The sequence below is a fragment of the Clarias gariepinus genome, chromosome 14 (assembly GCF_024256425.1).
Source record: "Clarias gariepinus isolate MV-2021 ecotype Netherlands chromosome 14, CGAR_prim_01v2, whole genome shotgun sequence".
Lineage (NCBI taxonomy): Eukaryota > Metazoa > Chordata > Actinopteri > Siluriformes > Clariidae > Clarias > Clarias gariepinus.
Genome location: NC_071113.1, coordinates 11,093,842 through 11,109,431, shown reverse-complemented (window position 1 = coordinate 11,109,431; position 15,590 = coordinate 11,093,842). Strand labels below are relative to the sequence as shown.

Here is a 15,590-nt window from a genome sequence, read left to right as displayed (position 1 = left end):
TGCAGTGGTCCAAATTCTCCCATCCCTGCAAAAACCGTTCTATAGAATTTCTATAAAACTTTGTAGAATTTCATTAGGACTCTAGGCTTAGATATGCATGTTATATACAATTTCTTACTTCATTCTATACAATTCTATAGACCTTCATTATGATTCTGTAGATCTGCTTTGGGATTCATGTTCTATAGAACTATTAACACAGTTCTATAAAACTCTATAGTAGGGCTAAGTAATTAATCAAAACCAGCATACAGAACCTCTGATCAACGTAATCTTGCCCAAACTTTTCTGTTAATACTTTCCCCAAAAAGAAAGCAACAATACTTTCATCAAATAGAAGAATTCTTAAGAAAAATGAAGAACTCTTTCATTAGAAATAATATCAGAGGTTTAATACTTTTACATATTTAGAGTACAAACCTTGTCAGTGAACTATGAGGACAAAAAAAAGAAAGATTTTTTTTTTAAATAATAATAATAATCGTTCAGTAACAAAGTTATAACAAAGGTAAATTATTAAGTTAATCATGATATTGATTTAAGGTCATATCACCTATTCACCACATATTTTCCTCTATTCTATAGAACTCTTTAGACCCATAATATGACTATAGAATTATAATGCTGTTGCTTTTAGATGCGTTTTCTAAAATGTATCTCAGTTCAATCGAATGCTACAGATCTGCGATACAACTCTATAAAAAGTCTGTTAAGAAATCGATGTATTCCAGAATACCGAAATGCGGTGGTTATATAAAACTTTTTTGTAGAGACCTTTATATTCTGTTTAACTTTTAATTTGTTTGTAGAATATGTTCTTTTAAATGAAATCCCATCAGTTATATAGAATCTCCTGTACATTTTTGTAAAATATCCAGGAGTTACACAAGAACTCGTCTTTTTCTTGCCAATAATTTAATATCACTGGATTATTAGATACTCTTCAATTCTCCATTCGATCCTGATGATCTGCCCATGGGCATTTTTAGATTACTTGGCGGAAGTATGCGGCCATTTCTTTGCTCAAATGAGTTCTTTCACAGCCATTTCTTTAGTTTCAAGCTGTGCTGTTTATGTTTTTTTAGTTATTATCATAGGACTTTGATGAAAGCAGTCCAGAACAAGTTTCCCCTGATTAAAAAGGTTGAAATTAACCAGACCTTATCTATCCTTATTTAATGCTGTAAAATGGGACTAAAGGAGGTATTAGGTTTCCTGGTGGACTAGTGATTATCACTGAAGCTCTGTCTGTTTTCTTATAGATCCTGGACATTAAAGTTTTCAGGGACTGTTCTTGTGCGGGTAGGTGTTCATATGGAATGAGATGTCACTGTGAAGGCAAAAGCATGTGATCATTTTAATATTTATAAAATCTTTCAATGAGCCCCTGTGTAGTGGGGATGGGGCAGACTCATCCAGGGAGAGACTCGTCCAGGGGATTCAGAAGAACTTTTCATTAACTTGAAAATGACATTAATGCGGATCCACTTGCAAAATAATATCAGCAAAAATGTACTCCCTCACAGTATAACAGAGCCAGTTATTTCTTTAAATTGCCTTCAATTGTCTAAGTTTACTGTATTTATCACATAGGAGGGTAAGTCAAAAATTATCCACACTCCAGTTAGATTAAAACTTCTATTGGCCGCACTTATCAGCGCTTTCCGTTCAAGGCTACTCTCTCCCCAGCCAGTGCTGTGCAGGTATAAATGTGTTACATCAGTTCATTTGTAACTGCGGTGCGAGCAAAAAAGGATGCTTCACTTTTGATTTGCAAGAAGAAAAAGCAGCGTGCCATGATTCTTATTTTGTGGTCTGAGGGTGTACCAGGTGCCTAAACAACCCACAGAAATGCATAAACAGAAGAGTTTGGATACCTGCAAACAAAATTTTAAACAATACTCTAAGGTGACGAGACACGGATTTATCACTACAAGCCTGAGAGTAAAAGGCTAATTATGGAACAGAAACATCCTCATTTGCTGACCAAGAAAAAGTTCAAACGTCACCCATCAGCTGGAAAATTGATACAGTTTTCTGGAGTTCTGAGAGTCCTCATTAATCTTGGAACATTATCGGGAAAAACATTCAATAGTTACGAACGCAGAGGACTGCTATCCATGGGTGTCGTGATCTTGCATGACAATGCATGACACTCTGCAAAAGCTTCATTTTGAGGTGTTAAAGCATCCTCCTTATAGTATTGATCTCGCTCCATCGGGCTTTCATGTGTTTGGTCCCCTGAAAGCGGCCCTACGAGGATGAAGATTCACTTCTGATGAAGAAATGAAGACAGCGGTGCATTTGTGGCTGACAGCTCAGCTTAAAATAATAATTTTAATGAGGAAATGCAAAAGCGAGTTGTCAGATGGACCAAAGTGTATAGAAAAACAAGGAGATTATGTCGAAAAATTGTGTTTATGTTAAGTTAATTAAAATAAATTCTACAACCAGGGTGTGGATCATTTTTGACTCACCCTTGTTTTCCTACTGACACTGAAAGAATTGTCTCGTGTAAAATAGGTACAAAATTTGTAATATAAAATTTGTTGTGCTTTTGTTTTTTGCTTTTGTTTATTTATTTACTTATTTATTTTTCTAGCCTTTGATTTTCTGGTTCTAACTAATTGGAATATCTCTGTTATGCATTGCTATAAAGAGACAGAGTGTATTTGTTCCCAATTCAGTTAAACCAAAGCATGTTCAGAGCTTAATATCCATTTACAGTGAATTTTATGGGATTTTAACTTTGATGTGTGACAGCTTTTACAGTAATACAAGCAGTATATCAGTGTTGTGGCTATTTTTTTATCAAAATGACTTGAGGTGGTAGATATTTATTTGTATTTTATATTACTCCTTGTGTAAAAGTAAAGCTTTTGCGAGAATGCAGTAATATTTTTAATGTAAAAAAGTGTTTAACATGTGGCAAAGCTTTTATATAAAAATATTATATATGGTAGAGCCATGCTCTCTTGGTGGGAGGGATGGTGTTGCGCTGTATCCTGTCAACTGAAGTGACACGAATCACAAATCAATGTCTGTAAGCTTATGCATAATCAAGAGGGCAGTTAGTGCTTTCCTTTAAGTGGGTTACATTGCACTGTGATGTAGACATGAGCAACAGTTGTCATCCTTCACCTTTTCCAGTTGGTAGTTGTCATGTAGTAGTTTTTGTTGGGATTTGGAAAATATACAGTACAATTGTACAGTACCATATAGGAAGACATGTCTTAAAACTGTTTGGAACCAAAGAAGGTCATTCACTCACTATACATCACAGCATGCACAAGTTAGGTCTGAGGGAAAATGTAGTACAACAGCTTTTTTGTGATAAGGATTTGAGTAGTAAAGAAAATTTCCAAAAGTGACTGGTTGTACGTGGAATTTTTTTTTACCATACTATCAATGTTATCATGCTTCTCTGACCATGTGCAGAGTCCAGAAATAAAATTAATTGAAATAATGCAATGGCAGCACAGTGGTTTAGTGGTTTATTCCCGCCTCATGGTCTGTGTGCATGTTCTCCCCGTGCTTGGTGGGTTTCCTCCGGATACTCTTGTTTCCTCCCACAGTGCAAAGACATGCAGATTAGAATGATTGGTATTCCCAAATTGCATATAACGTGTGTATGTGCCCTGCGATGTGTTGGCACCCTGTACAGGTGTACCCCGCCTTATGCTCTAAGTCTCCAGGGATAGGCTCCAGGTCCCCGCGACCCTGTATACAGGATAAAGCATTATAGACGATGAGTGAAATGATGCAATGAAAATTTAATCACTTTTGCAAAAAAATTTTGCATTTTCTGATTTATATGTGAAGTTTATAAACCTTTAGTCATTGCGAATAGTTTAGTGTGTGTCTGAGAGACAGACAGAGAATGTACTGTATGTGTGTTAAGTGTGGCTACAGCAGAAAGTATTTTTCCATTTATTTGTCCTTAAACTGGCTTTATTTTGTCTTAAAATATATTGTCATTAAACGATTTACCTTCCACTTTACTGGGAACGCCTATACACCTACTGTACACTTTCATTTAAGATAAGGCACTTTTTCTTTTCCCTATCTTCAGCTTTGCAGTTTGGTAGAGTTTGTGCCTACTATAGACTCCGATTTTTGTTTTCGGCTGTTGTTACCCATCAGCATCAAGATTTTCATCATGTTTGTAAATCTTTTTTTGAGAAACTGTCAACTTGAACTAGTCTAGACATTCTCTTGACTTTTTTTCTGATTTCAAAAAACTGTTGCCCCTTGGTTAATTTTTTCCTCACCGTTCAGTGTAAAATGAAAATAGCATGAAAATATAATTAGTCTCCTCATTCTGATGTTGCTTTTGACTTGTATCTGATAATTATCTTTAATGAGTAGCTGCACATGTGTTCCTAATAAAGTGGCCAGTGATGGTATGTTAGCTGTCTTTTTTTAATGCTTGAGTATTAGAAACAGGTTTTATTGCACATGTTTTCCTCAGCAGTAAGGTGACTATAAAAGGGGACCATAAGTGATGTCCTTGAATGGCCACAAGGAGGCACTGTGATAACGTCTTTGCCATTGGCTGTATACACCAATATCACTCAGTGTCCATTTTTTAATTTACATCTCATTGTACGCTGTGACCAGTGGGACATTTAAAATTTACTATGAACCAAAAAAGTAAAAGTAAAAGTTCTTTGCAAAAAGTAAGAATAAGAATAAAATCTCTAGGAATAAATTATGAAAGTGTCTCGTGTCAATGGTTTTGTCTTAATGTGACCACGTTAATGCGCTTACACTCACACGCTCTTCATAAAAAATTTATTTCCCAATGTGTTTATGGTTCTGAAAATGTATAGCAAATGCACATATCCATTTGAAAATAATTTAACAGGGTTCCATAACATTAGTGCAAATCCATGCAAGTAACACTCGTGTTGGCTTTGAAAATGTTTACTGTATCATCAAAAAAACAAAAAAAAAACAACCAGTACTATTTTGGAATTTATGCTGCACAAAGAGTGCATTATGCAAGAACAGATCAGCATGTCACAGCCACTTCTTTTGATATGCACATGTTTCAAAGGGAGTGACGTTACGTCTTGATTTATGCATAATGTATGAACGCATGTGTAATGTATGCATGTATAATGTATGATTCTTTTTTATTAGCTCCATCTATGAACACGATGTCAGGTTACTTACAATTGTTGTCCTAACAAATTAAAGACTTTAAAGTTATTAAAAATGTTGAAAGTATGAGTATTCTTGTACTTCCCTGTTCTTTATGATATTCCATATACCAAATCTGCAACATAATAATAATTATTATTATTATTATTATTATTATTATAATAATCATAATAATAGGAAAATGACTATTTGGCTCAATTGATTTAAAAGCTTCCATCAGTGAGCCAGTAGACCAGCCCAAATGATTACACAAATCCAGTTACTCTGGAAAGTAATAACACTTGATGGGACGAATCAGTGTCAATCACATTAAATCTATTCCGTACAGTCCAACTTCTTTAACAGTGTTTTACAAATGATGCTCACTCTGTTGTTTACAGCTGGTGTTTAGACACCGCTTTACTTTCCACTGTGCTCTTTTTTTTGCGGTCATCCTGAAGCCTGATACATAGGACGCCGTTATAAAAACATAATCAAATGCAAATCTGATTATATAATATTTCACCCTTGATCAGAGTGCATTTCCTATAACTCACCCAGAGTTTCCACTACCAATGTGAGCACTAACTGCATCAAATATTTACCAGTTTCCTGTGCCGCTTTGCACACATGAGTGCCTGGATTTTAAAAAAGAAAAAAAAAGAAAACCTCACTTCCATCCAAAATCCATTCCAGTCAGTTTGTAGAACCTCAGATTGTGCGGGTGGTAAAAATCCCTGAGGTTGTGAATGACCTCAGGGTCGACGCGCACATGTGTCCTGCCTTTGGTTTTGCCCAAGCAGTGTGGCTCGGCGCTGCCCTCTGCCTTCTTCAAACAGGGGAAGCCTTTAGTCTTGTTGAAGTAGAAATGCTTGTCTGTGATAATACGCTCCAGCCCCAGGAAGTCCTGCACGCGGCCCAGCTCGAGAGCCGGGTCACTGACCAGCCTCTCGCCGCTGACAAAGTGGATTTGAGAGAGGGGGAAATAAGCGAGCCAGCGCTCCAGGTGCTGAGCGTACAAGCCGATGTAGAGCGGGCTCCAAAGAGAGTCCACCTGCCCGGATGATCTGTTCTTAAACGCCAGGCTTTCGAAGCTGGCGATGCCCGGCGTCTTCGAGGCGATCTGTGTGTAGTCGGAGATGGCGCGGGTCACGGGGTCACGGACAACGACGATTAACTTCACATCTCGGGACATGGCATGGACACGAGCTGGAGTCTCGGCTGTCACGAAGTACCGTGGTGTTTTCTCCATCACGATCTGTCCATCCAGCGCTTTGGGCATCATGCTCCTGAAGAAAAACAATAACAGAGCTTTATTATTTCTCTATTAAATATGATTATGTGTTAAACACATTGCCTCAAGGAAGGAAGAAAAATGCATACAGTAGATGTGATAACCTGGTCATTCAGTACATTCAGGTCATCAGCTGACTTCATTTTATTGCCACATGTCTCGAGGAATTTTGGCAAGTTTTGACAAAACGAATAAAATCTACAGTTTTGGAAACCAGTTTTGGCACCAACAACCATGCTATGTTCTCTTCAGCAGATCATACTGACCATGTTTTACGTGCCTGAATGCATTGAGTTACTAATTAGATATTTGCATTAAGAAGCAGTTGAACCGGTGTACCTAATGAAGTGGCCAGTGACAGCATATTGAAAACTTTTGCATAGCTTCACAATCATCAGATAAGAATGGGTCATCCTTTGCAATGTAATGAGCAGAAAATTCTACTTATTCTTTCACTTCTTTTGTCCTATCTGTTATCCTTAGGACTGGAGTTACTTTGCCCGATGCGGAATTGATCCAATAAATCACATCACGCCTGCAGCATATGTATTAGTTGGCGAGATCGGAACGGCAGAACAAGAGGTAATGAGGTGACAAGGCTTTTCGTCCTGCAGCTGATCAGATGAAGGTTCTCAGGCCGGCTGTGTCATTTATTGACTGCAAACGAGAATGAAGACTCGGCTGCTCTCACTCTCGCTCTCTACTGTAAGTGCGTGAGAAGTGCTTCGAGCTGTGCAGATGTGCAGGACGCATCGATCAGCTGAGGGTTTACAAAGCGATAAGGCAGAAAAAAAGAAGAAAAAAAGAAACGCATGTGCTTGTGTCTCACTGTCCTCTTTCACTTTGACCAGCAGATGGGTCTCATTTGGCTTAAGTGCCCTGAAGGCCCTCTGGGCTTAATGATCCTCCTGAAGTCCACCTGCTTCTCAGTGGGACTACTAACTTAGACTTTTAGATCTTATCTTCACAAATGCATATAAAAAACGTCACTGACATGATTCATGCAAAAGGTTAGTCTAATCCCCAATTCTGCGAGCCAGGAAGAAGTTCTGAGCGATCCTGCTCCCTGCAGCACGACCTCCTATCGATACGCCAACATTGAGTCAATTGTTTAGCCACACTGCATTATCAATGACTTCATCTAGGAAAGCACTTAGGCTAAACACTCGTAGGTTTGTCTACGCTTATTATGGAGCCAGCAAGTCTATTAGAGCTGTCCATTAATTATTCACTTACTTCTATTAAAGTGACCTGTTCTTACTCTTAGAAGCCTTCCTGGTCCACACCAACTAGCACCGGCTTCTTTTATATCGACAATTCCTGTAGATAACACAAACGATCATACATAAAAGGTGTATATGTGAAAAAAAACAGACATGTCGGGAGCACTCGAGTGCATGGAGATCCGTTTACGCTGGGCAGAGAGAAACTGCGATAAGCTGCGAGCTGTCAATCAAAAGGTTAATGCTGGTACAGGAGCAGCATCACATTGAACATTAGCCTGCGAGGAAAAAAATCATTGATGCAGAATAGATTCTAGGGCTTTTGCTATTTGCCTGCATGATGGATCTCATACAGTGCACGTGCCTATTTTCATTTTTATGGAGAAAATTTGAAAATAAAGGATAAACTCCATGTTTGATACGCATGCAGTCAGATCTGTATCGTGTAACAAGCCTTGGAAATTAATCTGTGTGTACTGACATGCCGAAGAAATTTAATTACTGTTGCTCGAGTTGCCAAAAGCAAGCCCGATCTCAGAGGATTAGTAATGCATAGTTTGTTAGGCATTACAGATTGACACAATTCTGGCACTTCTTCACGTCACCTTTAGCAATATGTACTCTCTGTAGAAGCTCTAAAGCTTCTGCATTGTTTACCAGGTTACTGCTTTGTGTTGTTTGATATCCCATCAGCCCAGAGGAGCCAGAGGATAGGGTGCTCCTAATTGAGGCTGCGTTTTGGACCAGTCTCTCCGAGGTATTCTGAATAAACCAAATGGTGCCGTGGGTATTGATCGGGATGGGGGGTTTATGGTAATGTGGGCCTCAGCTGGTATGAGGGGGGCAGGTGGAGTGTGTAGATGGGCCATTCCACAGCCTCATCAGCTGCCTGCCTGCCTGCCGCACCCACACACACACACATACACACACATAAATGAGCCAATTAGCCTGTCTTCTCTGAAATTTTCCTACATCTCTCCAGCAAGATTTTTGGATTTCTTCCTACAGGAGGATTGGATTATACGTTTTCATATCCTAGATTAGGTTTTTATATCCTAGAAATGTCTCGGAGGTGATGCGAATATCAGTTTACATGGAGATGTAATGCTGAGCTTCTGAACTATAATCTAAACTAATCATGAACTTATGCAATGAGAAAAGAATTTAACATGTTTTGGGAAAACTTATTTGCTTGGAAATAATGTATTTACTATAACATCTGAAGTTAGGATGTCATTTGATATTTCATTTTAATGCCGTTGTCAAGTTGTCTCAAGGTTTTTCCAACAATCATTTACAAGTACACAATGATGCAAATGATACAATATTTTAAATGCTTTGGAAAGGTGTCATAAAGTAATTAAATAGTATTCCTCTGAAATCCCATAGTCAGTATACGAAGTGTGTGTTTGGACCATGTGTGTGTTTGGACTCGTTGTGTGGTAGCCATTAATGTTCCAGTCTATTGTAACTATGTCCTGTCCGCTTCCCATAGACATCCATCATCATAGAGGGGTAATCTGCACCCCTCCTAACCCCCAATCAACCCCCCCCCCCCTCCCCCCGATAGCCATGAGGAACCTAATGAGAGCGGAATTATAAACCAAGTGTCTCGGCCTTATGGCAATTCCATGAACTGTAGCATATTCCTGCTTTCAATCACACCTGCTCCCCTCGTACAGACACAGACACGTTTTAGGAGACACTCCATCATATTAAACGATATGTTTTAGAACAATACATCTGACATATAATCATAGAGCAGCCGAACCCGTTCCTGTCATATTCGCAAATAGTCCAGCTGTGGTTAAATTATTAACCTGGGTTATAAACTATCCCTTAGTCATGAATAATCTTCATCTCAAGCTCACACTATGACATTTGAACTTAATTTCGGAGACGCTATGGGTTTCCTTTTCCCAACAAACACGTTTCTATACAACTTTCCATACCACGAATGAAATGCACTACATTTATCATAGGACTGTTGTGCAGCCATTTGGATGGAAATATGCAGAAAACAGATGTAGCTGTAATACTGAGAGTAAATATCAATAATTCATGACAATCTCAAACAACTCGCCTTGCCTCCAGCACAGACTTATCAAATAGTCATGAAGGAAACTCTACACTAGATTGAGTTGAGAGTGTGAGAAATCTCACTTCCTGGATGCCAAAATATCATTTAGTCCGTCCTTATTTATTGAGCACCAGCCAATTATTATTCCACTGTGAAAAACAACGGGCACACATTTAATGACATTTCTTCTGTATGTATTGCATATGAACTCAGACAATGCAAAAAGGATAAGAAAACACTTTAATGTGTATGAGGATAAGAAAACACTGTGATGATAAATAAATCTGCTCCTGGTCTTCCTGCAGTAGGTGCCTCAGTCCTACAGGTTAAACCGTCCAAGATCAATATTATTGATGCGACAGAAAGTGAAAATGTACACCTCTGGGTGTTTTAAGGCTCTCTCAGTATGTTCCATAAACACCCTGCTGATTTGAGGAGAAAAACACTCAAGCACGCTCCATCTTTTTCTTTTTCACATGCACTTAAACGCCTACATAACAGAAACTAAATTTCCCTGCAGGTTTTCAGATAGTGCACCAATATCATAAGCTTCTAAGGATATCGTTATTGCAAATCACCTCTTTACAGGAAAGTGACAGTGTTGCCACATTGAAACATGAGCTGGTAGCCTGTGTGTGGTTTTATGCCTCAGCAGGATGGAGCCTCTTGCTAATTGTAACTGAATCTGCGCTGACCGAAGCTCACTGGATTCATGCTCACATCAAACCCAAAGTCAAGTGCCAGGGCGATCGATCGGAAACAGGCCACGAGTTCTGAACTTCATCTATCACGCCGTCTCATTTACGACCCAATCTGAGCTTTGCCGTTGTTTATTTTTTAAAGATTTGCAGCGAGCCTTCTCCCTCTTGGATCGCTCACCTCCATCTCCTCCTGGTTCCATGATTAATGACCGCTCTTCTCTGTGGCATGATCATTGCAGGCTGACTTGTCCACGAGCTCCCCTGACCTTATGAAGTCCCTGGCGCTCATCATTATCGCCAGCGGAAAAAGTGACTTGGGTTAAAGATCAATTGACAGGGCTCTCTATAATGTCAAGTGGTGTGGTCATGCTGTGGGGTCCATCTGTTCCTGAAGGGATGACAATTTGCCCCATCTCTGCTCATAGATCTTCAGTGTATGACACTGAGGGTGGCTGTGTCCACATCAGACGATCCCTTGTACTTATGAAAATAATGAATATTGGAGCAAAAAGTATTAAACAGTCAGTCCGTTATAAGTCAGTTTGGTTAGTGTGGTATCAGAATGCCTTATTTTACCTGACTACAATTAGTCAAAGTAACTGACAAGTAATATGCAGCACTGCATGACAAGATGTGTAAACTGGATGTGTAAAGATTTGTGCATGTGTGTGTCTAATGGGGGGTCAGTTACAACCAAGGCTGAAATATAATCAAGTAAAAATTGACAAAACAATCAGTCAAACAGCTAAAAGGTAAATAATTGGGTTTGGCAACTCTAAACAACAAGAGATTTATGGTGTTAAAAAGGCTATAAAATAATTTGGCACGACGTATTGCCTGATTCTTCAGTGGCCTTTTTACTTCGTTTGAATGAATCTTTTGCATCAGTTACTCTACTTCATTTAGTGCATGCATTAGCTTGTCGCTCAGTTCCGGCACATCTCCTTTCTCCGGAAACACACTTAAATTTAGGTTTCAGATTATGCTGCACGTGAAGAGCTCAAAGATTCAATTAAAGAAACGGTGCAATAACACAGAGCAAAACACAAACCAGCGTATGCACATGTCCGTAAAGAAGAAGTGTGAAATTTGCCACTTCTGCTTTCTGTATCAAAATATATCACAGACCTGCTCTTTAAGAATTGTATGCTAGGTAAAATATGATTAAAATAATGCCTCACTATTTATTTGTAATATGAAAACACAGGTGCTTTATTTTTTTCCGCTAGTGGGAGGGGTTTATGGAAACACATACTGGCATTTACTGGCAATATTTTTTCTGAAAGTAAGAAGAGAAAAAAAGATTTCCAAAGAAAACATACTGTATATCTCTGGAGTCCAGCACAGTGGAGTGTTTTTTCTCTGCTCTTAGACACCTCCAAAACCTGCTCAATTAAATAATGAGCTGAATCTGGTGTGTAAGAGCAAGAATATTACCAATCTCAGTTGGACTTCTGATATACAGGATCAGAGTTTGGCTCACATGCTTAAGTCTCTGGTGATGTCTCTCATTTTAACCAAAGCAAGGTCAGAATTTGGCCCTGCTTACAGGCATGCTGTGCACAGCAGAACCCACAGTGCTGAAGAAACACCAACAGTGTTTAATTAACACTTAGAGTGCTGAATGAAAAATAACCATGTTATATTAATCCATACACTTGGTAAAATAAAGTAGATGATGTTCACTGTAAAGATCCTTTCAATTTTATTGAAAACATATTGATGCACTTGTTTGCTAAATGTGTTTCAACTTTTTGTTAAAACAAAATATGAAAAAAGCGGTAAAAGACACCAGTAGAGTTACAGTAACACTCACATATGACACTCCGGAAGTGAAGCCTTGTTACCCCAAAATTCAAGAGAAAAAGGCATCTTTGACACTTCTACAGCCCTATGCAATTCATCCAAATTTATCTGAATACATTTATTATGCATAAAGACAGTACAGTGACTGATGTCAATGTCGACCAAAAAACTCGCATATTCTTCATTGTCTTATAGATCATGCAGTAAGTGATAAAATGTTTGAAAAACAAAAAGCAAGAATCTAGGCCTGTTTAATGGACTGTTAAGACCTAGGCCAGAGCTATTTTTAATTGGTATTTTTGCACAAATTGAACAGTGTGTTCATACAAGCATAGAAACATACAAAAAGCAAAAATCACACATTTTAGGGACAAATTTATAAAAATTTGTTGGCCCGGGAATAGCCATCCACTGGTGATACCAGAACAACAATATCTATCCACACCATGTCTAAAATATTCTGCCTACCTGAGTTCTAAGGTTTTCTACCATCTCCATGTCTAAACCTTTATACCTATCTCATGTATGAAACAATCTATCTACCCTATGTCTAAAACTTTATACCCTCACCATCTCTAAAACCTTCTCATGACTAAAACTTCTACCCTCCCCATTACTTAATTTTTTTTACCTATCCTATGTCTAAAAACATCTTCCTACCCACCATACAATACAAACATTTTTGCCCATGCCTAAAACCTTCTACCCAACCCATGTACAAAGTTTTGCCTTTGTCTAGAACTCCTCACATCCTTTCCTCTACAATAATGTATGTATTTACATGCATTTCGTAAGTAAATTCAATCTTAAAAGCATACTTTATTTTAATCTTAAATAAGTATCCCTGTGATAATTTAGAACATTTTGAATATCCATTCACGCACCATCTCTCTTTCTCTCTCTTACCTGTACCAGGTGAGGCCGCGCGCGTAGTGCCGGTCGAAGAAGTGCGGCTCGGCGCCGAGCGCGCGGATGTCCGGGTGCAGCCTGAGGAACTCGAGCAGCGCGCGCGTGCCACCTTTCTTCACGCCGACGATGAGCGCGTGCGGCAGCCTGCGCGCGCCCCTCCAGTCCGTCTCGTTCACCGAGCGCTCCGCCCGCGCGCCGTCTCCCGCGTTGCTCCGCTTAAACCGCCTCCTACTGACACCGGCCGTCCCGTTAGCCTCGCCGTAGCGTCCTGGCACGAGCGGCGGCTCGTCGCGGCTTAAGATGAAACTTTGCGTCACTTCGGACCCGCAGCATCGCAGCAAGGAGAAGACCAGAGCGCACGCGACACCGAGCCACAGCATGGCTACAAGTCTGGGCGCGAGCCTCCATCTGTCCGTTGGAGACAAGGCTCCGCGAGAACCCGCCATCGCTCTGGATGCAGACTGAAGGACGCCATTGTGTTCAAAAAGTTACCGCTTTAACTTTAAAGCGCCGGGAACGTGCACGCCACCGGAGTGTCTCCGTGCCCATGCCTGTCCGCCGCTACCTCTGCGCGTCAACGCTGGCGCGCCAAATGGAGGTAAATTAGAATGTAATATAACGGACGGAATGGCGATACAGTAAATAAAGTACCGCGCTCGTGCCGAGTGATCTGTGCTCCTGTGTTGTCTTTCTGTCAGTGACTTTCCCCAGGGGATTACTCTGTGTGTGTGTGTGTGTGAGTGGTGCACTGCTTTGACGAGCGCGCATCTTAACGCTTTCTTTGATTGGAGGGTCGCAGCTGAAGGCGTGTTTCATCTCCCCTGAAGCCTACTTAAACATTCAGGAACAAAGCACGGAGTGCGTGCAGTGTGATATTTAGCTAGTGTATGAATATGCAATTCAAATTTTTAATGCTGTCTCTTGAGATTCTGTTTTTTTGCCAGTATTTTTATAGCATTGTTTATATACATTACTAGTAAGACGACAGAACTGAATCAACACTAATAGTTCTGAATAGTTGGACACAGAGGCTTAGTGTACAGAACTGTCCCCTTTCACCTTCAGGTTCCGAGTTCTGTGTGCTTGGTGGGTTTGCTCCAGGTACACCGGATTCCTCCCACAGTCTAAAAACATGCAGAGTAAGCTAATTACGACGTTGCCCACAGTATGTGGATGAGCATGTGAGTGTGTGTACTGTATGTGTGTGTGCCCCTTGATAGATTGACACCCAGTTCCTCTGGGATAGGCTCTAGGTCCCCCAGGACCCTGTATACAGAATAAAACAATATAGAAAATCAGTGAGTGAGGGGGTTCTGTATGAACAGCCAAAGTACTAAATAAGCACAAATACAGTAGATCTCATTTAATACCTAAAGTATTAATTTTTTATTATTATTTATATAGCGCTTCTAACAGTGATCATTGTCGAAGATAAGCTTTTTATAATAAAAAAAAACATATGAATATGAGTTACGTAAATTAGATTGTCCTTAATGAACAAGCTAAGGGTGACCGTGGCAAAGAAAAACAAAAAGCTGGAAGTTCAGTATAACTGGAAAATTGTTAAAGTTCCCTTTTGTTATTGAAGGCTCAGGTACCAAAGGGTTTGTGTGAATTTTAACCTGAACTATTAAGCGACTGCATTCACAAATCATCACTTTTGTCTACATCAGCAGAGTCCAAGACCATCTTCAGGGTCAAGTGGAACCACAGCCAGTCACCACACACATCCCAAGCAGACCATCCTGTGCAGCAAGTCAGAGGCCTCCAACCAGAAGCAGGGCACCAGGATGAGTCAGAGGTGCAAAGGGAGAGAGAGTGAGAGAGCAGTTAAGTATGCTAACAGTCACTACAACAGTAGTGTATAAGGTGAATGTATATTTAGGGATTCTGGCACGGCTAAGTACTGACTTAACACCCAGAGTAAAGCTAATAGATTAAAGCCAGTAGTACTGAATTCCCATTAATGGTTCTAAACAAACACACACATATTACTAAACAAATAGCTCTCAATTAATATGTACAGTGCTGACCTGACAATAATTAACACCTACAGTACTGAATTTATACCAATAGTTCTGAACAAACACTTATAGTACTGAATTCTATCTACAGTAATTGTTAAATCACAGTTGAAAGTACTGAATTAACACAATGTACTATGAATAAACATTAATCATTTTGAATGAACACCCAAAGTACTAAATAAAAATGTATAGCACCAATAACACTGAAATAACACCTACAACACGGAATTAAAACAGTTCTCAATAAACACTATACAGTACTGAATTAACCTACAGAGCTGAGTTATTACTAATAGTTCTAATTGAACATAGATAGATAGATAGATAGATAGATAGACAGATAGACAGATAGATAGATGGTACTAAATTAAAAAGTTTTATATTAACAGTGCTGGTTTATCACCT

General features: G+C 39.4%; 1 protein-coding gene across 2 annotated transcripts; it reads right to left on the bottom strand.

Moving 5' to 3' along the window:
- Positions 1–3,638: 3,638 nt before the first annotated feature.
- On the bottom strand, positions 3,639–13,850 carry hs3st3l (heparan sulfate (glucosamine) 3-O-sulfotransferase 3-like). Of its 2 annotated transcripts, XR_008365642.1 has the most exons (3): positions 13,156–13,850; positions 5,751–6,434; positions 3,639–3,720 (listed from the first exon to the last, which is right to left on the bottom strand). XR_008365642.1 is itself a non-coding variant. In XM_053512155.1 (2 exons), exons 1-2 carry the CDS (start codon positions 13,602–13,604, stop codon positions 5,816–5,818), a joined length of 1,068 nt encoding a protein of 355 aa, XP_053368130.1. In that variant the 5' UTR covers positions 13,605–13,850; the 3' UTR covers positions 4,979–5,815. The 2 variants fall into 2 exon arrangements, 1 of the variants encoding a protein (XP_053368130.1); XM_053512155.1 differs by lacking the exon at positions 3,639–3,720 and having other exon boundaries at positions 4,979–6,434.
- Positions 13,851–15,590: the final 1,740 nt, after the last annotated feature.

Coding starts and splice junctions, on each gene's coding strand:
- hs3st3l (XM_053512155.1), bottom strand. CDS start 13,604: ATGGCGGGTTCTCGCGGAGCCTTGTCTCCAACGGACAGATGGAGGCTC. Junction 6,435..13,155: donor CGCGGCCTCACCTGGTACAG/GTAAGAGAGAGA, acceptor GTTTTTCTTCAG/GAGCATGATGCCCAAAGCGC.